At 40.1% G+C, this 26,783-nt stretch overlaps 1 protein-coding gene across 1 annotated transcript; it reads right to left on the minus strand.

The window, feature by feature from the left end:
• Positions 1-2,250: 2,250 nt before the first annotated feature.
• On the minus strand, positions 2,251-26,645 carry NIPSNAP2 (nipsnap homolog 2). Its single transcript, XM_074974527.1, has 10 exons — positions 26,488-26,645; positions 19,969-20,108; positions 19,838-19,883; positions 14,256-14,350; positions 11,838-11,908; positions 10,416-10,556; positions 9,122-9,153; positions 5,967-6,061; positions 4,436-4,519; positions 2,251-3,609 (listed from the first exon to the last, which is right to left on the minus strand). Exons 1-10 carry the CDS (start codon positions 26,583-26,585, stop codon positions 3,545-3,547), a joined length of 867 nt encoding a protein of 288 aa, XP_074830628.1. The 5' UTR covers positions 26,586-26,645; the 3' UTR covers positions 2,251-3,544.
• Positions 26,646-26,783: the final 138 nt, after the last annotated feature.

Here is a 26,783-nt window from a genome sequence, read left to right on the forward strand (position 1 = left end):
CCTTTATTAGTGAGGGCTGACTCAGAGGGCAACATCTGCTCTGCTTGATAAATCTGCATCTGTACTCTAGCAATGGGCAAGACAGCAGGCTGTTTACTACAAGACTCTACAGTGGCCTACAAAAAATACTCCCTTTTAAATTCATCTTGAAAGAAATCTCAGCAAGTTCCAAGAACAGCTCATGTACAATAAATCTTTTGTTTGGGTAGGAGTGTTTGAATAGGGCGAGAGAACTCTGTTGCTCTTGCTGTCATTCAGGGTGTTTTCTGCTCTGCTCTAAGATGCAGCTGTAGAGTTTCCAGGCATGAGAGAGTTTTTTGTTAAGAAATCTAACGTCCAATACACAGCTACGGCACTCACTCAGGCCCTGACTCTGCAAACAGTTATACACCTACTTAATGTTAAGCATGGGTAGCCTGACTGAAGTCAATGCGCTAACTTAAGCATATGGAGAAGGGTTCATACAACTGAGGCCTCAGTGTACTTCTGAAATTCTTCTCCACGCCCGTCACCGTGATTACAAGTGGAAAATGGAAACGTGGATTGTACCTGATATTTCACAGGACTTCTTCAGGTGTGATTGTTTTGAAAAGTAAGAAAACCATTCTCCATTGGGCAAACAGCAAGCCACACCTCTTCCTAGGTGGAATCAAGAATTATTATTTAGCTCAGTAAGCTCTCTTCTCCTGGCTAGCCTCTTTAGCACTCTGTGCTTTACAGAGCGCTAATCAGAGGCAGTATAGCAGTGAGAACAGCAGCAAGAGGAAAGTTTCCACACCACAGGTAAGGTGCCAGTCCAACTGCATACAAGATCTATCACAAAAGAGCCCAGGAAAGTTTTGGGAAACAGTGCAAGGGGTGAAGTAAGTAGGCAGTGCAAGGGGTAAAGTAAGTAAGTAGGCAGGCGCTCCCCTGACAGGAGGGGAATAGGAGAAAGTAGAGGAAGTTACAGGAGGGAAGGGAAATGCACTACTTGACCCAGAAGAGGTAGGAAAATCATGCAAAGCCATTGCTCACTTATGAAAAATCTGTTCTTCAGTCTGTGCACAAGCACATGCATTATATTCCTTTCCCCATGCTTTCTCCCTTGTGTGTTTAGATTGTAAGCTCTTGAGCACACAAACCGTCTTTCACTCTGCTTGCACGGTGCCTAGGAGACACTGGGTGCTACCACAGTACAAATAATACTAAAGTTAGGAAATTAATAATAAAGTTAGGAAACTATTAAGTTGAAAGACCAGATGTGCACAGGTGCTGGAACTAGGAGTGCGGTGGGGGGAGGCAGCACCACCCGACCTGAAGAGGTTTCCATTATATACAGGGTTTACAGTTTGGTTCAACGGCTCTCAGCACCCCCACTATAAAAATTGTTCCAGCAGCCCTGCAAATGTGTGTCACATCCATGTGCATTTTTCAAATGCTGTATTATCTTGGCCAAAATGGCTAGGTTAGTGCATTAACTTTTCACCTGCGGAGACCAAGGTGAAAATACTGATGCCAATCAATAGTAAGTTTGGGCATCTAGACTGGAGCATCAGAGACAGGGGATGGAAATTACAGGCTAACATGCAGGATTCAGCATAGTTGCCATTGTCTAGCACTGCAAAGCCATCTAACAATCAGGCATAATTAAGTAGCTCTACTCAAGAGAGGCCTGGCAATAGAATGAAACAAGGATGATGTAGGTCAAGGGGTCAAGACTGAAGTATCAGAAGAATGTTAAAGCTTGCAGTGCCAGGCTCAAACCGGCATTGTTCATCCCTCACTCTTCTGAGCAATGAATGTGTTCAGTAATTAAAAGCAAAAATAAGCCACACACAAAAAGAATACACTTGATGATAATAATAGCATGGATCATTTGAAGCCATACTCTGCAAACCAACATGGGTCCTGATCCTGTAACCGGATCTGGCAACATGGATCCCTGTACCCTATATGACGATCTGCTGGCTCTACATGGGTGCAGGGCTCCACACCAGCAAATCTAACTGAGGGATCAGGGCTGTGGGCATAATTCCCCATTCCACATCACATCACCACACACTTTTGCAACTTAGTATCTTATTTGGAAATTGTATGTAAAGTAAATATCAGCTGACAGTGTGTCTTTGTGGAAGTAATAAACTTCTGGGAAAAAGGCATATTATGGCAATGTTGGCCATCTAAACTGAAATACTGTATACTTCCTCCCTCCCCACCTTTTTCATAATAAACACTGCGCAGCTGGATGGAGACATATGGTGCCAGTAATATGTGAAAATTAAAAGGATTTTATTGACTGATATGTTATTGCAGAAAACTCATTGAAATGTACAAACTGGACATTCAGTATGTGATTTGTACATACAATATATTACAGTGATTCTTTAACTAATCTGAATAGACATTATTGTTTTCACTTGTAGGATGGCCACGTCATGATAGATACTAAAAAAGTCGATATGCTCTATTCTAAAAGTGAAATCAAATCAGAACTGGACATAATGATACATTGCTTTATGCTAATCATATTGACTCAACATGCGCCATCATCACAAATCATTTCAGATGCACCTACTGTGGAGATAGTGAAACACCTGATCAAGCATCTATCCGAAGTCATGATTGCTTATTAAACAAAACCTCTTTTCCTAGCCTTCAGAATTATTTTCAGAAATACACGATTAACAAAACGTGAGTGGCCTGTAAAATTTCACATCTGTGTTCCTTGCAAACCTTGATTCTAGTACTGTAGATCGTACAGCCCAAAGCGTTGATTAAATAATTTCATAAAGTTAGCTCCAGCTATAGACACCTAGATAGATGTGTTTGTTTCTACTCCAGAGCCTTATCAAAATGGAATCCACTATTTTCTGTACATTCATCAGCTATCACCTGATTTGTAATTCATTTTCCACTAATACTTGCACTTTGTTTATAAGGGAGAGTGGTTCAGTAATTCTACTGTACGTTATAATTTAAATATTCTCAGCTACTTTGTAAATTTAGAATTATTTACTGGTTCAATTCCCAATAAAACTGATATAATGGTATGAATTTCTCAGATACAAAGCTTTGTTTAAATCTCTCCTATTTATGGGAACCAACCGACATGGATTTTTCAATCGGTAATTACTATAAAATGAATATACATTTTCCATTATACAAAAGCCCCCTGAACTGTAACAACTTCCCCAGGATTTAAACACAGCATTAGTTCAAGACTTTAAATGAGAGCTGTGTAACTCTCCCTTTGATGCTACTAAAGCGTGGCATCAGTACAACCCCAAGACACACCATGTATCTGTACGCCAGGCTCAGCTTGAGGGGCCAGTGTCACAGATGAACTGGGGTATGTCTTTGAGTTCTTAAACTACAACCCTACTATTCTTTCCCTGGTACATTTCTAAATGCGAAAAGTCTTTCGATTCTGAAGAAAAGAGGTTTCTTTGACAATCTCAATATGGTACTTTTATGTTTCTTTGACCATGATATATGATGTATACCATCAAATTAATTTAAGAAATACTTGTCACTTCATGTAGGCACAGGTAAGTCAATAACTTTACTGAAGTGGAGAGATCTTCAATGGTATCATGATTCTGGACTCCATTTCCTGAATAAGTGGCACTGAAAAAAGGAAAGAGAGGCTCTCATTTACTAATAAAGATCCCATTGGTAATTCTGCATACTCAACTTGGAGTATCGCTGTCATCAAACTACTCTACTAGTTAGTGCATGTCAAATCTTTACTAATCACCAACCACCCCTTTCCTCTGTCACCGAAGAATAGTAGTTTTGAGAGGAAGCAAAAAAACCCAAAATTATTTAATAGTTTTTAAATCTGCACTAAGGGTTTTGAAGACAAAAAACACTTGTTGCTTCTCAGCAAGATTTAAGGTTAGCTTGCAATTGTACTGTAATATTTCCATTGTAATCTGACGGAACAACATTTGAAATATTTAGCATAGCTTACATGCCAGATTTATTATGAAAGCTGTTTCTGCTATCAAAGGTCTCCTGGATCCTGGCTCCAAAGTCTACTTTCCCTCTTTAGAGGAATTTATGTCACAGGGCTCCAGTGTTTCACATTATAGCTTGTTCCAAAGAAAATATAATGGATTCTTTTAAAGATATATTTCACTATTTACTGTACAAGTTTTTGTGCACAGAAAATTAAATCTTTGAACAGATCTATTCCCTTAGTAGATGTTCTTTAGTACAAACCTGTTTTAATACAAACATTTATACAGGAACTACTGTACATCAATTTGCTGACATTTACAAAAACTGAGAACAGATTATTTAAACTGAATTTGTAACTGACAAACATACCAGCAAAATAAAAGATTCACGACAGTGTAACTTACTGAAACACTCATGGTGGCATCTCTGTCCATTAAAAAAAAAAAAAATGTTTACTACATGGCCCATTCCAATTTAGTTCAGCTCTTACCTGTATAATATACTAGTTCATCCCAGCCATGTTTATGCCATGCAGAATTTCTTGTATCTTCTCTGGACTGGAGGTCTTTGTAAGCTAGAGTAAAAAAGTACACATACAAAATTTAGTACTAAGTCAATGTCCTGCTGTCCATAACAATCACATTTTAAAATATTTAATTCTGTGGTTAAGAGGCTGCAGTCATTTGGAAGAAAAAAAAAAAAAAGGTAGTTTCAGATGCTCCCCTTAAAACAAAGGAAAAGCTCCAAGATCAGAGGAAAGGGTGAAGGCAGAGAGAGCGAAAAAGTAGGTCTACACCATGTATGGAAACCATTCCATGTGACTCTCACATGGCTGGCGCTCCCTTGGTTTTGCTGCATGTGGAATCCTCAGGCAACTGCTCTGCCTGACATTTAACCCTGGCAACCAGCCTTAAGTATTGCTCGGAAGACTGGTAGAAGTCACTGTAGGTCATCGGAACATTAAGCTCCACTCCCATGCTGACTATCCCCTTTCAAATGGAAGGTTTCAGAGTAGCAGCCGCGTTAGTCTGTATTCGCAAAAAGAAAAGGAGGACTTGTGGCACCTTAGAGACTAACCAATTTATTTGAGGTTAGTCTCTAAGGTGCCACAAGTACTCCTTTTCTTTCTCCTACTCTGAAACCTGTCATTATGCAAGGCACTGCATTTAGCCGTATGGAGTGGCTCAAATAAATTGGTTAGTCTCTAAGGTGCCACAAGTACTCCTTTTCTTTTTTCAAATGGAAGTAAGATGTAATTGTGGCGAGTGATGCCAGAGGCAGAAAGGGCATTGAGGGGGCCTTGATACCATAATTATCGCTGCATTAGAAATAGATTAGATAATGCAGCACACAGGGGCTGGATCTCTGCATGGGTGCTCTAGGATTCATGGTGTTGGAATCCAATTTCCTGTGGATACCCTTGAGGCCCGAAGGCTGCAGCACACATTTCCTCAATGCAGTTGTTAGACTGTGAGCTTCTCTGAAGAGGCCTGTCCTCCTGAACTGTCCGGAAACCACCTAGCACGCAGTGGGTGCCACTGCAAATAAATAAATGTTCAACTCTCTCTGATGTGAGGGGAGCAGACAGTGGTAACCTGAACAGACACTTGATTTTGCCTTCCCTCTAGGAAGGTATGATTTGACCCTTAGAAATTAAATCTTTGATTACTAATTTCAGTGTGAATTTGGCCTGAGGGAAGAAACGGCAGGACTGAACTCATTACGTCCACTTTACTTGAAGCAAACAGTAAGACTCTGACAAGAAAGGTTTGTGATGCTTTACTGTAACTTCTGATAGAAGTTACAAAAGGACAAGGAAATGTCTATTTTGTGCTTTTAACTTTGGCAATTAAAACTGGAAAATAAATGTAAAAAACCCTTGTTGATATCAAAATGCAATTCACATGGTTCTCTCTCTATTCCACATATCTGGTTACCCCGAACGGAATAGGTCCTTGTTTTAAGGACCTATTCAGTATAGTGATAGAGGAGCGAGTATAGCAGAAAACAAAGAAGCCTACCCCAAAGATGATGAACCATATATAACTGTCCGATTTGTGAGAAAAATCCTCCAACTGCTTCATTATTGTCCTGTCGGAAACGAATAGCACGAGCCCTACAAGAGATAAACGGAACCTCTAGAAACAGAAGATGGGCACAGCAAACAAGTGGTGATTGGAAGGAAAGCAGAATTAGAATTAACCCCATCTCAAATGTTAAAGCATTTTGCAGCACACTCCAGATGTAAAAAACAAAAATACAACCCTATTCCCAGCAACAAACAATTAAAATAGAACTTGTTAAGCCCCATTAAACTTGGAGACACACACCTTTATTAGATTGCATGCTGATCGTTTTCTAGTCTTCAACTTTAATTTTGGAGCCAGTATGATTATCACTGTTATGGTTTAAAATGGCAAGAAATTTCTAAATTAAATTTCTTTAATCAAAAGAGTCTTCTGAAAGTGAATCCTCACACCTGCCAACTTTATACTAATTTTGAGTGTTAGACGTATCAGGAAGATATGGTATTTGTTAATGTATTGTCTTTCACACTTACATACATGGATTTTAAGTTACTGGAATGCAAAGTTCTTGTACACATACATCTTTCTTAGGCAGTTGCATCACATGATGCCCCAAGCCTATTTTTAAACTTTTAACTCAACTAGAAGCTGCTACATTTTCTGAAGTGGATCTGTTGCCAACCTACAAACGTATCTGAATGTGTACCGCCCCAATAATAGTATGAAACCATATTACTGGCAAATTACTGAAATTAAACAAATTATCTTGATGCACATTATGCTCTTAGAAAACCCAAGTCTTCATTCTTATTCAAAACAACTGTAAATACTCACAATCATGCAACCGTAACTCATTAGAATTGCTTGGATGTAGCTAATGTAAATGTAAGGAACTTATACTGGTATTAAACAAGATAAAAATCAGGCCTATATACTGAAGAGGAGACAAATACTTTTACCTATATCTCAAAATAGAAATGTGACACTCAGGAGGGTTTTAAAATGAGCTTTATTTTAAAAAGATAAAAATGTAAGGTTTGGCATTATAAAAATAGTATTTCTAACTTTGATGCTGAGGAAGCCAAAAATGATCAACATAGTGTTAAGTAGTTAACCCTCTGAGTTTCAAAGGGCAGTACTTTCTAGAGAAAACAATTCATTGCCATGAATTCTGCATTACAGTAGTGCATTGCTCAGAAGGCAGATGGGACATCTGGCCTTAGCTGGGTACACCCAGCATAGGGAACAGAAAACACCAAGTGAGAAGGGGGAAGGTTTGTCCCTAACAAAACTAGCAAGTGATTCAGTATCCAAAACCTGCTGAAGCCAAGCACTTTCCACTGCTTCCTTGGCTGCCCCTATCCCATAGGAAGCCTGGCTCGTGGAAGACTCTAGCATGCGCTCCTCAGTCTGGGCACCCTCTACCCACAGAAGTTGGCTCTAGGTTACAAAGCAAAATGAAAGATCTGAGACTACATTTAATTTTAATTAAATGGAATCTACAGAGGCCTCTCACAGAGGGGAGAAAAAAAGTATGCCAATTCTATTGACAATCCTTCAAATGCATGACTTCCAGAAGCAGCAACACACATAAATTATTAGAATCTTGAGACTCCTTAATATTTTGGGAAAAGAAAAAAATCCTTCCTTGTAAATTAAAACAACCACCACCTAACCAATGCCAATATATTGTATTGTGTACTAGTCAAACCGTACGGATGCTAACTTTGGCGAATTGGCCAATGGGTTAGGAGTCAGGTGACCATATTTTCAAACTAAAAAACAAGCATGTTTTTGCACAACTTTTTTCTGATCATCATATACGCAAGTCCTCCGCCTTTTGGTGCCTTTCTTTGATTTGTTCCACCTGAACTAGATGAGTTCCATCTGGAGCAACAGGAAAACCAAAGAAAGGCTCTGCCTCTTCCCCCTGTGTTCCTCCATACCTGTTTTCCCTCCTCCGCATGAGTCTGGCAATTTTAGAGAAAAGGGAACCAACAGAGACCATCAGCTCTCCCTCCCCCCACCACCCATTTCTTAAGGGGTCAGAGCAGAGGTTTTGCATTAATTAGGCTGGATCATTGGCCTTATTACTACAACTCTGGCACATGACAAGTTATAACTAGCTTTGGTTTTGAACAACTGTCGGCGTGTAACACACACTCACTATGGGAAGGACGAAGCAGGGACATATACTGCTATAAGGTATTTTGTAATGATAAGAAACCTGAACATTTTGATAGACGAAGTAAAAAACTGGGAAATTTCAGGTGTTCCGAAAGAAGCTCTCAAGAAACAGAGACGTATCAAAAACTGGGACACATACAGTCTCTTTGTGTAAAGGTCTTTATTTGTTTTGATCACACTACTATGGACAAACATGAGCAGGAGTGGCAAAAGAGTTTAGCCGGTAGAGATCTACAAGTGAAAATAGGTGAGATTCTTAGTGGTAGAGGACGGTAGTTCATTTTGTAGTTGTGAAAGAAACCCAATGCCAGTAGTGCCCAGGTGTATTAGAAAGGTGATGGTGTCTCTTCTACCGAAGTCTACTCTTGCCAAGAGTCTGAGCCTGCTCTTATCGAAGTCAACAGCAAAATTCCCATTAACTTCAATGCAGTAGGATCAGGCACCAAGTCAGTAACATTGGTATTGTCCCTGAGGAGACTGATTGGGAAAGTAGACTGAACATAGGACAGCAAGCAAAATAATCTAGTTTTAATCTTGGCTCTGACATTCGCTTGCTATGTGGCCTTGGGAAAATTCCTTCCCCAATCTGTGCCTCGGAGTCCTCAATAGTAAAATTAGGATAATACTTCCCTTCCTCACACAGTTGTTGTGAAGATAAAGCATTTAAATATTAAAGGATGAAAAATGTGATAGAAGTGTTAAGTATTATTTACTTCTCAAAAGAATCACAGCTTTTAAAATGACAACAAACAAGAGAGGTCCCAGCATTGTTCATGGAGCCACTCCCTTTCCTTCCCAGAAAGACAAAATAAAAGAACTAATTTGTCAGAAGCAGCTCATTAGCTCTGTGTATCTGGAAGGGTTTGGGGATTATTCTACCATCTCCACCTACATGGTTTTAAACTATGAAACGTAATTAATAAACTTAAATTATACTACACAACATGGTGAAATACACTTACCAGTAGTTGCCCCATTCAATCATTGTTCCAGGCTGAAAGAAGAAAGAAAGAAATTTCAGGTCTAGTATTTTAAAGAAAACTAGAGTGTTGGGACAGTTCTGTGGCATATTTTTGAAAATGGATCTGACAAATGTGGAGTTATATGAAGCAAAAATATAAAGGGGAGGGGAAGAGGGGCTTCCTTCCATATTTCACAAACTGACAGTGATATGCCTGCTGCTTGATCTAAGCACCACCTTATGGCCATCAATCTTCTGAGCAAGTTAAGATTTATAGGGCTCCCATTTTGAGTCTGTTAACACGCCACATTAACCAACTGAAGGAGTCCCTTGAGTGACAGAAGGCACTTCTTTCCCCTGAGAGGCTGTGCATGCTGCCTCTGCAGGGTCCTTAAATGTAAAAGGTAAGAAACTGAGATATGACTTTTCAAATATTTTTAGAATAGAGATTTTCAGGCTTGACAGACCATGCCAGCTGCTCAAGTCCTCACTCCTGCCTGCTGGCATTATTACAGGTTTTCAATAGTGCTTCCAACAAAAATGTATTTTTAGCATGTCTTTTCTGCCAAACTGAGCACTGTTTAATTTTCACTAATCTGAAGGGTGGTTTTTTTTAAAATAAAAATGAGGAAAAAATGAAAAATACAATGGCATGAGCCAAGAGCTACTGAAATCTATTATTATTATCATCAAGTACTTGTATTATTGTAGTGCTTATGACACACTAATGACAAAGGGGAACTAAAATGGCTTAAAACAAAATATTGACATTGCCACAAATGTCAGCGATGCTTTTTTGAGCTACTTTATCTTGCGCGTACATGTTAGGAGAATACAACATTGAGAATTCAGTCATCAATATTACAGAGGCTTCCATTCTCACAGGATTTCCATTTGAAAAATACCATCATTTATCAAATACATTGATTCCTTTAAGTGCTTAAAGTTATGACTGTATATTAATTTGCAATTACACCGTACGGCTATTCTAGATTTTCTTTCATCTCTTCAGTCTCTTGCATGAGTGTGCGCGCATTTCCTTTGAAGTCAATGAGAGGCAAGGGTGCTCAGCACTTCTCAGGAAATGGCTAGCACCTTCTAGGATCCAGCATTTATCGCTGGATTCTGCACACATTGAAGCCAATAACACTTTTGCCATTGACTTCAATAGGAACAAGACTAGATCCTTAGTTTATTTTTAAGAAGGTCTGTGTTTTATTTTACACATGTGTACATGTGTGTTGAATATTTTAAATTTTTAATCATTCACAAAAGATAAAATACTTGACACTTACTCTAAGTTGATAAGATCTCAGTTCATAAATATTAGGACCCTCCCTGGGAACAGGTTCATTCCAGAAACTAAACTCCAACAGAAGCTGGTTCTTGCGAGACAGAAGCATGTTACCTCTTTCTTTGCGAAACTCTGTGAATTCCTTAAAAATAACAGTCATCATCAAACTTTAATATGTTACATTAACAAATTCTACACTTCTATAGTGGTTGAGATTTTCAAAACCACCTTGGGGATCTGTACACCCAGTTCCCATTGAATTTAATAGTATCCAAATTCCTTAGGCAGCTTTGAAACTATCAGTCAGTGTGTTTACACATCACAGTCTATATTAACAATTTTTGTACTGGGCAGTTTGGGTGTGAGCTGTTTTAAAAATGCCAAGCTAAATAAGTAAAATCCAGAGGAGTGATTTTCTACACAGGCTGTACTGAGTGGCTGCATGACAATAATGTTTTAACTGACAATTAGATTGTGTGTGTTCTGAATGGCTACTGACAGTATCCTGAAGAATGTAATTCATCTGAGCTGGTGCCAGTGGCTGTGTGGGGCAGAGGAGAGAATTAGGGTGGGTGAGAAAAGATGTAGGACTCCAGATCTACATCATCCCCATATACAGCAAACATGCTGATGCATTTGTAGGAAAAGAAGCGGGTAGCTCATTAAAAGCTAGTGGACATTCTTCCGTGCTTCTACATAGCACCTAAGGTCACTGGCTGTGGCAGCAGCTCACATGTACAGTGCTGAAGGCTCACACAGCAGCCTGCCAGCTCAAGCATCACTTTTCTGCTCCCACTGTAGTAAGTATAGTCTGGCACCAACAAATACCTCCAGCCCCCAGCATGTGACCTTCAAATAAGTGGGAAAATGGGGAGGGGAGAGAAAGAGTATCTGCAAAAATCATGTAAAAGAGCATAATGAGAATAAGACAGGAGGGAAAATAAAAAGACAAGACGAGAACAAAGTAAAGGAGAAGCATTGTGTGAGGGGACATGGTGGTGAGGGCATGCTCCGCTGGCAAACCATCCCAAGAAGGGGCTCTGACAAAAAAGCTGAGAATCACAGCCAATTCATAACAGCAGAATATAAATGACTAACACCTCTTTGCACTTCTACAACGTTATACAGCTGAGGAACTCAAAACATTATATAAACATTAACACATTCACCCTCAGCACCCGAGAGGTGTGTGTGATCCCCATTTTACAGACAGGTACAATGAGGCACAGAAAGATGAAGTGCCTTGTCCACGGTCGCACAGTTAGTCTGATAGAGCTGGAAATAGACTGTAGGAGTTCAAACTTCTAGTCTCTTGCTCTGACTGCTAGACTACGTTCTCTAGTGACGCTGGGAAAAATATTTCTCAGTAAAACATTTATTATTTCTAGCCAAAGTTTAAAATGTAGTCTTCATTCCGACTTACTTTATTTTGTCGGAGCTTATTCATGACCTCAGTAAGAGCTGGATAGCCTCCCTCATACCGCCAGAGATGTACTGAAATAGAAATATATCATTTTAGAGGCTTATGACAAAAGACATGAAACACCATAACGTAAATGAGGCCATTAACACTAACGAATGATACAAAAGTAAAAGCTGACTAGCATGTTCAAAATGCATTCTTAGTGCTATACAGTCGAGACATTTGCTTTTTGACAAGGGGCTTCCCTTGCTATTCTAGCAACAGATGATTTACCCTAAAGGCAAGAATGTACAAAGATTTCTGAAGGGTGCTTTTGCTGTATACTACTTAGATGGGATGCTTCTATGTGACTATAATTAAAGTTGAGCTTCAACTTAAAAGCTGTAGCTCACGAAAGCTTATGCTCAAATAAATTGGTTAGTCTCTAAGGTGCCACAAGTCCTCCTTTTCTTTTTGCAAATACAGACTAACACGGCTGCTACTCTGAAACTTAAAACAGTGTCTTATGCCAAAAATGACTTGGTGCAGAGCTTCAACTGATAGTAGGGCAGCGGTGGCACTTGTATTTCAATTAACTACTCAAACAGAAGGAACACAAAACTTTTTTGTAGGATAGATAAATAAAATAGATGCCATTGTTAATTTTTTAATTGCTCAGTGATAAGAGGCAACCTTGAAAAGTGCGCCAAGCAAGACCCAAACCCTCTACAGTATTTAGAATCAGGAGGAATTTCCCCCATCAAATAATAATTTCAAGATGGGGTGCCTATTTTGACCGAAATTTGACAATGCCCTTTAAGTGCTCTGTGTAACAAGACTTCTTTACAAGTTTTTAGAACAGCGGTGTTAAAATACTGAGACTCCCATTCCCACCCTCTTTTCTTCCATCTTCCCTCGAAGACCCACAAAAGCTACCTTTCCTCCAATGGAGATGGGATGGGACTGCCTTGCTCTGAACTAGTTAATGCTGCTTCATGCATCTACCAGAAGAGTGGACTAGACACCAACCTAAGGCACTCCACTTGCCAGAAGATGTGTGCTGCTTCTGCAAAGATCCAAACTTGGATCCAGTGCGTTGTGGCCTTTGTGTGCCAGGCTAGCTGCTTTTGGTACTTAACATCTAGTACCCAGTACTAGCAACCCAGTACTAGCAACAAACTGGAGACAGGTATCGAATACACTGGAACCCTTTAATCCTCTGTTATGTTGCTAGGACGGTTGCCATAAAATGTTTAGGCAGGCTTTGGAAATGATTGCAGGGACATTCCCTGTCAGTATGCTTCTGAATTAGCAAAGGCGATTCTGTCAAGCAATATTTTAGGTTTATTCCGCTCCGTACCTCAACATTCTCTTTATTTTTAAAAATACTCTCTTACAAGCTGACAAATCTCTGTCTACAGATATCCTCTCACCTTTAGCCAATGCTAATATTATAATTATATAATATTCAGCAAATACAGCTGACATTAACATACACATTAGCATATGCTCTTGTAGTTGAAGCAGCAGCATTGATATTAGGATAGCTTTGGCAACAGCGTGTGTCTGCTGTAGAACTAAAGAGACCACAGCATGCTGGTTATGTGGTTTCCACAACATGAGGGCTGCTGCTATATCCCTTTAACTTCTCAGAGACCAGGGACTGTTCTAAAAGCCATTTAACATCATTTAGACGTCTCCCCAGACCAGATTATAACACAGATACAACACTTTGTAGTTATATAGCATATTTTCATCAATTTGAAGGGAGGTTACATTTTGATCCTGAATTACAGGACACCATCCGTTTAAGGAAGAAATATCTAGGGTGTCAGTACAGGACCCAACTGGCCGTGAGACAAGAGTTCCGTTACATTTTGTGATAACTTCAACGTTGCGTAACAGTGCCATGTGACCAATTATAATAGGACACGGAAAGTCAAAGTTAAACTTTTAAACTGGCTCACACCAGCTAAATTCTATCTCAGTACACCTTTAACTATGGCTTTTAAGCCTAAATTTTCAGAAGCGTGATCCTATGCCTGCAAAATAATGCAGGGACAAATTGTATGCAGGTGCAAAAAAATGCAGGAACAAGAGGAAGGGGCTTACCATGTACTGTCATCCTCTCATTGAGAGGAGATAAAAGTGTATTAACTAAGTATACAAATGTGTTTGAGAGAGAGTATTAGATTAGTGCGAGCACCTGAATAAGCACATTTTATGAGTCAACACTTCAGTATCAAATTCAATGTGATAAAAACCAAGCAATTTTAAAGTTAACAATCATTAACCAATTATTTTATGTAATCAACAGCACACATATCCTCAAGTACACTGTTAAAGGTTTATGAACAACAGTGATGATGTAAAAAGAAACCTGCCAAGCACACATTTCACTTGTACGGTTTTACATTCTGTTGTACTTCTATCTCCTACCAGCCTGATCTTGCTCTCCGTACCACGTGTTCCAAGTCCCCACCAGTGCACATGGGTAGTGTTTTTCTTCATGAATCTTTGGCAGCACCTCTTGACTTAAAAACAAGGAATACAGACACTACGTTGCATTTCCTTCAGGGAGGCTACATTTGATATGCATAACAAATCATATTATGCCACCATTAACTCATAACTATGCCACCACATGTTCACTATAGTATGAACATTCACAAACTTCACTTTTCAGAAGAGAAAGCAGAAATACAAAAGCCTGCTGTATGCAGGAAAAACTGATCACTACAACTCTCTCTATGTAAACTTAAGCATAACCATCTGTATGTGTGTCTAATACACTGTGTGTATTAATCTGTGTGTCTAATACACAGCACGACCCATCAGGTCTTTTGATGTGAACCCATAAAACATGTAATGTTACCTGGCAGGTTACCTGATATATTAGCAAGATGTCCCAGTGTGAGGGTGTGCAACACACTTGCATGACTGGGTTCAGGAACAACTTAAAAAGTTTTCTTTTGTTAGCAGCAATGGCAAGACACAGAGATGGGAAAGGATAATTCGTCTCTGACACTAAAGTTCTATAACAATGACATTTCTATTATGCCACACAGATGAAGATAATCAATCACTTGGTCTGATGGACATGAGTAAAGTCAAGTGATGGTTGCATGCTGTAGCATTACTGAACAGATTAGAAAGCAGACCCAGTCTGAAACTAATTTATCCATTAAAGCACAACGTACACAGCGAAAGCTGCCTAAAATCCATCTCCTACATGCAACCTGGTCTTGAGCAACCACTGGTTTCTTGCATGGTTGTTTAAAACAGATTTCACTGTACTGTACTTTGATGAATAAGCTTGTTTCAGACTAGCTGAATTTTCTCTTTATTACTTTTTATTGCTGAATAACTGTCAGACATTTAGCATTCTGGCTAGCAGCCACGGATTCTATGTACCATAATAAATAAGGAAGAAGAATGGTCTTATGTGTAAGGAACAGCATTCAGAGTTAGAAAACCTGGGTTTTATTCTTAGCTCTGCCACTGACCTTCCATGTGACCTTGAGCAAATCTCATTACCATTTGTGCCTCAATTTCTCCATCTGCATAACAGGTATAATACTATGCACGGATCTCACAGAGGAGCTGGGAATTTTTAACAATTTATGTTTGTGAAGCATAACAAGATCTTAGGATAGCAGTTGCAACAGAAAGGTAAATCATCATCTTTACTACAATAAAACTAAAAGCTAGTTTTTGCTCTAGATTAGCAAGAATCTCATCTGATTCATATGTATGAGCACCACCTTTTTGCCTTTTATTATCGGAAGTCAAATTGGCTCTCAAAGCTTCAGAATGGAGCCCCCTATCTCTGAAGGTTCATGAATTAGTGTTATATCTGTCTTTGTTCTACTATTTTTCTATTAATTCACACAGTAGGGCTGGAAGATGTCATCAAGTCCAGCTTCCTGTGCTGAGGCAGGACCAAGTAAACTAGACTAGACCATTCCTGACAGGTGTTTGTCCAACCTGCTTTTAAAACCGTCACAAGCTCCCTTGGAAGCCTATTCCAGAGCTTACCTACCCTTATAGTTAGAAAGTTTTCCCTAATGTCTACCCTAACTCTTTCTTGCTGCAGATTAAGCCCCTTGCTTCTTGTCCTATCTTGAGCAGACATGGAGAACAATGGATCACAGTCCTCTTTATAACACCCCTGAATGTATTTCAAGACTGTTAAGCAAGTCCCACCGCAGTCTTCTCTTCTCAAGTCTGAAGATGCCCAGTTTTTTTAACCTTTCCCCACAAGTCACGTTTTCTAAACCTTTTATCGTTTTTGTAGCTTTCCCCTGGATTCTTCCCAATTTGATCACACCTTTCCAAAAGTGTGGCACCCAGAATTGGACATCGTACTCCAGCTGAGGCTTCACCAGAGCTGAATAGAGAGGGACAATGATCTCCCGTGTCTTACATACAACACTCCTGTTAATACACCCCAGAATATTAGCCTGCATCACATTGTTGACTCAAATTCAATTTGTGATCCACTAAAGCCCCAGCTCCTTTTCAGCAGCACTACCACCTAGCTAGTTATTCCCCATTTTGTAGTTGTGCATTTGATTTTTCCTTCCTAAGTGAAGTACTTTGCCCTTGTCTTCCTTGAATTTCACTTTATTGATTTCAGACCAATTTTCCAATTTGTAAAGGTCATTTTGAATTCTAATCCTGTCATCCAGAGTGCTTGCAACCCCTCCCAATTTGGAGTCATCCACAATTTTATAAGCATACTCTCCACCCCATTATCCAAGTCATTAATGAAAATATGGACTAGTACCAGACCCAGGACTGACCCCTGCAGGATCCCTCCCATCTTGACATCAAACCATTGATAACTACTCTTTGAGTATGGACTTTCAAACTGTTGTACACCCACCTTACAGTAATTTCATCCAGACTGTACTTCCCTAGTTTGTGTATGGGAATGTCATGTGGAAGTCTGTCAAAAGTCTTACTAAAATCAAGATATGTCACATCTATGTCTTCCCCCCATCCACGAGGCTAGTAACCCTGTCAAGGAAGGAAATTAGGTTGGTTTGGCATGATTTGTTCATGAAAAAGTCATGCTGGCTATTCCTGATAACCCTGTTATCCTGTAGGTGCTTACAAACTGATTGTTTAATAAGTTGTTCCAGTATCTTTCCACATGTTGAGGTTAGGCTGATTGGTCTATAATTGCCCAAGTCCTCTTTGTTCCCCTTTCTAAAGAAAGGTACCCTGTTTGCTCTTCTCCAATCCTCTGAGACCTCACTCATCCTCCATGAGTTCTCAAAGATAATCGCTAATGGTTCTGAGATTACTTCAGTTAGTTCCTTAAGTACCTCAGGATGAATTTCATCAGACCCTAGTGACTTGAATCCACCTAACTTGTCTAAACATTCTTTAACCCGTTCTTTCATAATGCAGGCTTATGCACCTTACCCCTGGTTGTTAATATTGTGTTAAGTATCTGGTCACTATTAACCTTATTAGCGAAGACGGAAGTAAAATAGGCATTAAACACCTCAGCTTTCTTTGATGTCATCCATTCTTAACTCTCCTTCCCACTAAGTAGTGGACTTACACTTTGGTTCATCTTTCTCTCACTCCTAATGTACGTATAGAACCTCTTCTTCTTGCCTTTTATGTCCCTTGCTAGGTGTAACTCATTTTGTGCCTTAGCCTTTCTGATTATGTACCTAGGTGCTTGCAATGTTCTTTTGTACTCCTCCTTATCAACTCATCCATGTTTCCACTTTTTGTAGGATTCCTTTGTGATTTTCAGGTCATTAAAGAGCTCCTGATGAAACCACACTGACCTCTTCCTATCTTCCCTTTGCATCAGGATAGTTTGCAGTTGTGCCTTTAATTTTGTCTCCTTGAGAAACTCCCAGCTTTCCTGAACTCCTCTTACCCTTAGATTTTCTTCCCATTGAACCTTACATACCATTTCTCTAAGTTTGTCAAAATCTGCGTTTTTGAAGTCCTTTATCCTTATTCTTTCCTTTCCTTTCCTTTAGAATCATGACATCTATTATTTCACTATCCCTTTCACCCAAATTGCCTTCCACCTTGGGATTTGCTACCAATTCCACCCTGTTGGTGAAGCCTCCAGGGTCAGGATGCCAAGATTCATGATGGCTAATCCTTATCACCCTGAGTTGGCAGTATGTAACGAGGACTCAGACTGCTCAAGATGAATTTTTGGGGATACCGAGGGAAGCTCAGGGAAGCTTCAGGTTTTCATCCCTCCATTCTTAAGATGGACCCAATTCTCTCCTTCCTACTTGAATACTTAGGCTGACTTGGTTTGGAAAGATCAAATCAAATACCATAGCTTTCAGTAGATTGCAATCACTCTCCCTATACCTTTCCTTGAAAATAAACATCTCTGCTTTGACTTAACATTTATTTATCTGATGAAGCAGTGCCATTTCTCCACTTCCCTACCCCATATAATTATATACATTTATACTGAGCTGGTTGAAAGTGATTTGCTCCTCTCCAGGTATGCTTTTCTTCTTTCAGTCATGAGAGGAAAAAAGATTACCCTGGAAACTATTTTTTAGAGATTCCCCCCTTGTGTAGCAAAGAAGAACCTTTAATTTAAATGAAGAAAATAGTTTTCCCCCAGTACATTCTCTCTACTTTGGGCATTTTAACAAAAGGATCATTCATACTGTATTAGAGATATAATAGTGATTTTATCCAAAGCAAACCAAAGCACTTTACAAAAATTAATTTATGAAGCCTAAAAGAACCCCTGTAAGGAAGCTATGTATTATTCCCATTTTAGAGATGAGTAAATGGAGGCACACAGAGGTCAGGTAACCTACTCATGGTTACATGAAGAGTCATTAACTCTCTTGAGAACAGAAGTCAGGAGTTGTGACCTCCAGACTACCATTCTAGCCAACAAACCACGCTTAAAACAATATTGGTTGCACTAGGATATCATTATCCTAAAACAGTGTTCTATTTAATTGATACCCTCTCTTAAATGATCAGTGTCAATGAGAAAGAACTGCCATTTTGAAACATGGGAGGCTCATGTTTCCCAAGGTAAGTGTTCAGCTCTTTCAAAGTGTAATGGCTATGGCTCTAATACAGCAACTATACAGCCAAATCAGAATTCACATTTCTGTAACTGGTCTTTCAATTAGTATAGTACATTCAAAAAACAGAAATATTGATACTTATTTTTAAACAGCAAAAGAGTTTTTGGAAATCCTATATAACAGCCCTGTGAGTAAAATTCACTGCAGATCAAGCCCGCACAAGGATTCACAATACCTCTTAATATATGGTTCTCAAAAATGTCACTTTTCATAGAATCATCAGGGTGAGTGAATGTCAAAGCTTGGGGTTTTATCCCCTCCCTCAAAACTTTACTTCCGGTTTATATTTGATATTTAGTGGCCCCTCGCAAGTGACCATCTCTCTTTTCTTCCAGTTTGCAGACAGAACTCCCACCAGGTAGATTCCTACATTGTAGCTGAAGGAAGGAGGGAAGCTGGGGGGGCGAGGGATAGCTCAGTAGTTTGAGCATTGGCCTGCTAAACCCAGGGTTGTGAGTTCAATCCTTGAGGGGGCCATTTGGGATCTGGGGCAAAAATTGGGGACTGGTCCTGCTTTGAGCAGGGGGTTGGACTAGATGACCTCCTGAAGTCTCTTCCAACCCTGATATTCTATGATTCTGTGAAGGGCAAACTGGAACAGCAGCATCTGCCTAAAAAGGCTGCAGTAGCCTTAAGACAACTAGGGGAGGGAAGAAATGTGCACCTGTGTCCTTCTCATATGCATCCTAAAAACAGCATCTGGTGCAGTTCAGTGAAGGAACAGCCCCAAAAGGGGCGGTACTAGGGGAACTGGAAAGAAGCATCCGTGCCAACTGTCTCCAAGAATAAATGGTTTATTCACAATAATTCTCTTCTTCCCAAATAAAAAAAAATCACATATCAGCCAATTTACAGAATCCCATTGCTCAGATTCACATGTTGAAAACCACGAAGTATAATATATGAACTTACCAAAGTTTGTTGTAGGCATCTAGGTATTCTGGCTTTACATTGTGAACTGAAACAACAAAATTCAAGGATAAATGCAGTCGCAAAAATAAAAGAAGATAAAAGGAAATGTTAAATATAAAAATATCACTCACACTGTATTTTATACAGACTGCTGGTCTCCTTTTTGGCTAGTAGATTGGAGTGAGCATCTTTCCTTGGATCCACTTTGCGAACAAAGAGTGATTTTAACCAGCTGTCTTCACCTGCTCTGTTAGTTGATGATGCCAGCCCCCTACACATCAATGAATACATTACATTGTCACTCAATGTTTATTAAAAATGCGCAGACAGGAGGAAAGTCAGTCAAGATCAAGTTTAACATAGTATGGTAACGTATACAAAGGAATGATGCCAAGTCTTCCCATTACCTCACTCTCCAGCAGTGTAAAGGTACAATGTTTACCCAGCAAGGTATACACCGATTGAAAAGACTTCCTGGGATGGCACAGAACTGGTGCAGCTACACTACCCCACTTGCACTCCTTGTACTGAGGAAGGGCATGGATGGAATGCTTCTGCATTCCAGCTAGTCCCAGCTGATGCAACAGACCCAGGAGCCATTGTAGTCAAGCATATGGTAAGTAGTTTTGATGCTGCTCTATGGCATTGTCTACACTTCCACTTTACAGCGCTGAAATTTTCTCGCTCAGGGGGGTGAAAAAACACACTCCTGAGAGCTGGAAGTCTCAGCACTGTAAAGTGGCAGTGTAGACAATGCACCAGCGCTGGGAGCTATCCCCTCGTGGGGGTGGGGTTTTTTTGGTTTTTTTTTTGGTTTTTTTACAGTGCTGAGAGAGCTCTCCCCCAGCACTGGGGCCACGACTTCACAACCACATTAAAGCGCTGCCAGTAAAGACATACCCTAATGTATATCAGGTTTTAAGCCAACCCCAAAACATTGTGAGGCATAAAGCCACTTTTGCTTCCCTGCCCTGCCCCTGCATCGATTAGAGCTCTGTAAGAGCAGAGAATGGAAGCCACTATATATTTTTTTCTTTTAAACTATCTTTGCTCAAGCAAGATAGCTACGTCCCCCCAGAAACTTGCGGTCAAAAATGAACACCCTAGTGCATGTGCACAAGAAAAGACAGTGTGCAAACATTGCTTTGTTTACTGTGAATGGCACAGTAAATGCCACGTGTTCCTGTGTTTACTGAAACAGATTTCAAGAAAACATGATAGAAAACAAATAATACAGGTTACAGTATACTCTACTTTCGGAACAGGTTACAGTGGCAGAAGTCAAGGAGTCTGCATAGATTTTAATTTTTGAACAGTAGCCATTATAATGTTCAGGGTTCAAATTCATTTTCTTTGTTCAATATTTACAGCTTTTCCCACTTAAAAACTGAGTTGACTTTGATAGAGTGTCTGAAAGCCTAGCTAGTTTAACAATTTAGTTTCTGCAAGTACCTGTGCAAAACTGCTACTTTCTACCTTCTTACAACAATACAGTACACAATAAAATCACAACAGACAACATGGTTCTTCTGAAAGTAAGAATATATTAGGACTATTTTTTCCCCTTTTTCAGTGGTAGACAGAAACCAGAGCCACCAGATGATGTTCACTAGCTTTATCTACACCAATACGAATAATCTTTCGTTCAAGTGAATAGCAAACAGAAAAGATTCTGTTTTTTACTGCTTCATTTTTATAATGTACAATGGTGGCCTTGATCTTACAATATTTTCCTTCCTCCAAACCCGTTAGGAGCATTTGCTTGCAGCTTCTCCCTATTTCCTGGAGGATTGTGGAAAGATTTTAAATTATTTAATTATACTGAATTATTCTGGAGGATTTTATTGCTGGGAGATCCAGATCAGGACAGATTACAACCTTCAACTGTGATATTGTCTTTAAGGTCCTCAGTAGACTGTGAAAATGTTCCAGAAATAAAAATGTTGGAAAAAAACTGTTTTTGGAAAAATAACACTTTGCAGTTCACTTTAAAAAACACATAACCCCCCCCCCCAATACCCAATCTTTTAATCCCAATAATAATAAAGAGGCATAAAGTGATGTGGTATCTTATATTGCTTATCCAAGCAACATGCTGAAGGAAGCAGAAGACATGTGACAGCTAAGAAAAGAATAGCTGGGAATGAGGTGACCTTCAACACAAAGAAATGACAAGAACATCTCTCACTGCTCCACTCCAGTTATTGAAAAGTGTATTCACTTTCTCTGATCAAATCCCAACACACTATTGTGTAGAAAGCTAAACAGGATACTACTAAACAGAAGTATTTACAAAGACCTCCAGTGCCAGAGATATGGCGGGGTGTAGGGCTAATGCAGTTGATCTGTAGCCCTTCTGTGCCACATAGCCAATGCAAAGGGCCACCATAAGTCAGGCCTCCTCTCTATTATATAAGGTTGATAAGTACTCATCTTCCCTGGAGGGTGTCGTGAGGATAAGTTGATGTTCTACAAACATCCTGACAATAAAAGTCCTAAATAATCATATTTACTTCCTCATTTGTGCACTAACATTACCACTATCAGCAGCAAGAACATGAAGAGTTATGGGGATACTATTGGATAACCAATTCCTCAGCTAATAGGAGACACTTATGCCTTTGTTGTTATTTGCCACATAAAATTAGGAGGTAGTTTTCTCTTAATTTCTCAATGAAATGGTGACATTAATAACTCTGCAATTCTAGGATACAAAGTACCATGCAACTGCAAAGAGCTTTATGAACATTGATTAATAAAGTGTTACTATACACCTGCTAAATAGCATGAGCAACATTCTACTTATAAGGTAACAAAGAAAGGTTACAATTAACATTTCTGAAAATGGACACTTATTCCGTGTCCCAAGTTCAGACAGCTAGGGTCTGATTTTTACTTGTCCTGAACACCTGCAGCTCCCACTGATTAACATAAAAGTCATTGGTGCTCAGCTGGTAAATCCTGCCTGAGGTATATCTAGTTGGGCACCCAAAAACGGGTAGGTTCCAAACTAGTGGCCATTATTGAGAAATGTAACCTGTGTTTCGCCAAGACTGACTACGGGGAAAAACTGGAAACTGAACCCAACTTTCTTGGCTGCCAGTCTTGGGCTTAAACTGCAAACCCATCCTTCCTTTTTAAAACAGAGACATGTATATATTTTAAATGTGAATGACATTCCCTATTAGAGTTACAAAAATTGGAAGGAACAAAGTCTTGTTCTGAAATAAGTGTGTTCACCTTCAGATAAGACAAAAAATACTAGACATGTCATGTTCCCATAGATTTAAGCTTGAAGAGTTAGCAAAGTAATCACATTGATTAACATGAGAGTCAGAAAGATAGATAATGCTGCATAAGGGCGCTTAGCCCACAAACTACAGATCCTTTCGAAAGCGTAAGGCAAAATTGATTGTGAACACAATAGTTCTATTGGAAAAAAACTATTTTAATTCCCCCCACAGAGATACTATAAAGCACATAATTATACAGAACATTTCAGTTTAAAGACCAATCTCATGATAAGTTACATTATTTCCTTTTTTTCTCCTGCTCCGGGACTGTATCTGAACTTTAGCATATTGTAACTGAACAGCAAATAATGCATTTTTTTCAAATGAATGTCTGATGCAACTAGGGCTACAGCTTCTGGGGCTAGACTTGAATGTCAGTAATCAGTACGGTACACAGTGAAGCAGAGGACTGATCAACTGAAAAATAAAAGTTAGTAAACTAAAACCGTGGCCCAGTTTAATAATTATTGCTGAACAGTCCCCTTCTCAAGAGTTTGTCAGGGACAATAATGAAAACCTTGAAATGAAACAAATACAATAAACCTACAACCATAAGAAATCAGCTTTACATGACATATTACTGGGTAGGTACAGTATTTGAAGATTATAAAGTAATATGATTATCTCTCTGTTTTGAAAGTTACTATTTCTTAGATGTAATCCTGGTAGTATAGAGAAGAAGTCCTCATTTCCTAGGTGTATTTTATAAGGACACTACAGTGCTTAATATTTTTAAATAAGAACGCTATCAACTAAAACATGAGCAACATTTAGAATTTTGGGAGGGAAATAATTTTTAAAAAGCTCAGATCCAACAGGTATATTTCCATTAATTTGTTTTAAACATCTTCCAATATAAACAGTTGTTTTTAAACAAAAGCATCTTCCTCCAGTGTTGTCAATTCAAAGATGGCAGTGCTAAGAACTTCAAAGAGAAACTGACTATAAACAAGAAAGAAACTGACTTTGTTGATATTAATTGTTGAGTGGTAGTGGAATGCAAAAGATAACAGGATATAAATGGAAAAAGAACTTGGATTTTTAGAATACTTTGAAATAATAATCAAATTTATAATAAATATGCGTACAATATGAATTATAAGTTGACAGCATCCCCTTAAACTCTCCAAAGTTTTACTTCTCAGTAGTTTGAAGTAAGACTTATTTCCTTAACAATTCTCACTGACAAAAATGGATACTTTCCTATATTTCTAATTAATCTTAAAATCAGCATAGACTTTGTGCACAGTATCACTGATGTCAGCAAAACTTTGAGAATTGTCTCCCTTGTCTTACTACTACAAAGCCAGTATATGCGTTGGTCCTAGATGAGCTGCTTTCCACCGAAAATGTTCCAGCTATGAGAAATAGATTTTCTTTAAAGGATATCCTGACTGCTATTCTGAGCTCTGAAAGAGACAGAAAAGACCCAAGTAGGTCATCATCTAGTCTAATCTCTTTACTAGTTCAGAAACGTTCCCTGCAGTAGAACATTAGTGCTTTGTATAGTTCAGTTTTAAATATCCAAAGCCATGGCATTCCCCGCTGCAAGATCATTCCACAGTCTAACAGATTCAGAGGCGAGAAGGGACCATTGTGATCATCTAGTCTGACCTCCTGCATAATGCAGGCCATATAATTTCCCCAAAATAATTCCTAGAGCAGATCTTTTAGAAAAAGATCCAATTTTGATCTAAAAATTGTCAGTGATAGAGAATCCACCATGACCCATTGTAAATTGTTCCAATGGTTAATTACTCTAATTGTTAAACATATATACCTTACTTCCAGTCTGACCTTACTGTCTGGGAATGTTTCCTGATATGTTCCACCAGATTATAAAACAGGTTTAAGAAAACGTTACTTGACATCATCTCTCTAATGCCAATAAGAATGTGTTTACATCATGGATAAAGGGTAGGTATACAGTGTTTACAACACAGCATAACATTTTTGGTTTTCTGGGAGCCATAATTCTCACAGCATTACAGGCAACCTACCGTGGAATCATTATCAGTCCTTTTACTAAGGCACTACTTGATTTTGCTAGCTGTGGTCCCAATCCTGCAAGCAGTTATGGATGTTCTGAACTTTAAGCATGTGAATAGTCCCTCTGAAGTCACTGGGTCGAGATAGGTACTCAGAGTAAAGCATATGCCTAAGTGTTTGCAAGATCAGGGCCTACAACTGCACCTGGTAGGTAAGCAATCGTGCAGTGTGCAATGGTGTGTCCACACTGGCTTGTATAGAGAGCCAAAAAACACAGAAAAAATCAAGTACTCCTGTTTTTTTTTTTTTTTAAGAAAAAATCTTTGATACCCAAGATTTCAAATGGACACTACCAGGTTAAAACAATGTAACAAAACAACTTTCCTTATTTAAGAAGCATCATTGGTAACTTGTAACAAAGGGAAAGTTAGAATTTTGAAAATGTAAGTTTATTTTTCACTGTTTCACTTTTGGCATTACCCTTCAATTGAAAAATAGTAAAAGACTAATCAGTTTCTAATCGATTTCACCTCTCTGTTCTCAGTGCTACAGTAGGCCACTGGAAAATGTTTATTTAAAAAGTTGCTTACGTTAGATTAAAAGCACACAGGGAAATATTTCTATCCATCAAGTTTTCTTTTAGCCGAAAACCTATATTCAAGTTGAGTACAAATCCTAAATATTTGCCCTGACACCATCCCCCTGAAAGAGAAAAATTTGGAAGAAACACTTCACTGAAATTGAACTAATTTGTCCGAAACAAATACCAAACTTAAGGGGAAAGTAGACAAATAAACCAGACTCTTCAAAGCCATTCCAAGCGGTGCCTGTTGGGGCATGGGGCATCAGATATTTAGACACTGTCTTGTGGGTTTCCCTCTGGGGGTGCCTGTGTAGGGGGATTGTGTAGGAGGTTCCCAGTCTCAGGTGGGGGGGGGGGGCCCTGTGTGTGCGGAAGGGGGGGGGGCGGGAGGAGAGGTTCAAACCCAGGAGGGGGCGGGGTTGGGTGGGCATGATCCCAAATCCAGGTCGCGGGGCGGGTATGAGGCGAACGGTGCATCCGTGGGGCGGGCCCCGCATTGGGGGGGTGCACACGGCTGGGGAGGCGCGGTGGGTGGGTGGGTGCCCGGGGCGGGCTGTCCCTCGGCGGAGCGGGGAGGCCCACGACCTTGCGGGAGACCCCGGGCTAGGGACGACGACGCGGGGCTGCCCCTCTCCTGCCCCCAGTCCCGCCGCCCGAGCCCCCCCCCCAGGCCGGGGGGCGCCATTCACAGTGCGGAAGGAGTCCGCGAGGGGGACCCAGGGGGCCGGGCCTCCCCGCGCCGCACTGCAGGCCCGGGGTCCCCCCTGGAGGAGCGCCGCGCTCACCTGAGGGCCAGGCTGCCGCGGGCCGGGAGGCGAGGCCCTGCCCTGGCCAGCCCGCCAGCTCCCCCCAGGCTCCGCCGCAGCAGCACTCGGGTCGCCATCTTGCTCTGGCCTCCTCCTCCTCCCAAGCTCGCCCGGGCCCGGGAGAACTCGGGCCTGCTGTACCCGCTGGCGGCCACTAGGGGGACAGCGGGGGGTGAGCAAGGCCCCAGAGCAGATGGGGGGGGGGCGTGGCGCGCTGGGGAAGGGGTCAAGGGGGACAGCCCCCCCCCGATCTCTGCACCCCCCCCCCGACCCTA

Source organism: Natator depressus, chromosome 17 (assembly GCF_965152275.1).
Source record: "Natator depressus isolate rNatDep1 chromosome 17, rNatDep2.hap1, whole genome shotgun sequence".
Taxonomy (NCBI): Eukaryota; Metazoa; Chordata; order Testudines; family Cheloniidae; genus Natator; species Natator depressus.

What these genes read in the sequence shown, in the direction of transcription:
- NIPSNAP2 (XM_074974527.1), bottom strand. Translation starts at nt 26,585, where the DNA reads ATGGCGACCCGAGTGCTGCTGCGGCGGAGCCTGGGGGGAGCTGGCGGG. An exon ending in CGCGGCAGCCTGGCCCTCAG is followed by an intron (nt 20,109 to 26,487) that starts GTGAGCGCGGCG and finishes ATTGATGTGTAG; the next exon opens with GGGGCTGGCATCATCAACTA. An exon ending in ATTGAATGGGGCAACTACTG is followed by an intron (nt 6,062 to 9,121) that starts GTAAGTGTATTT and finishes TATCTCTTGTAG; the next exon opens with GGCTCGTGCTATTCGTTTCC.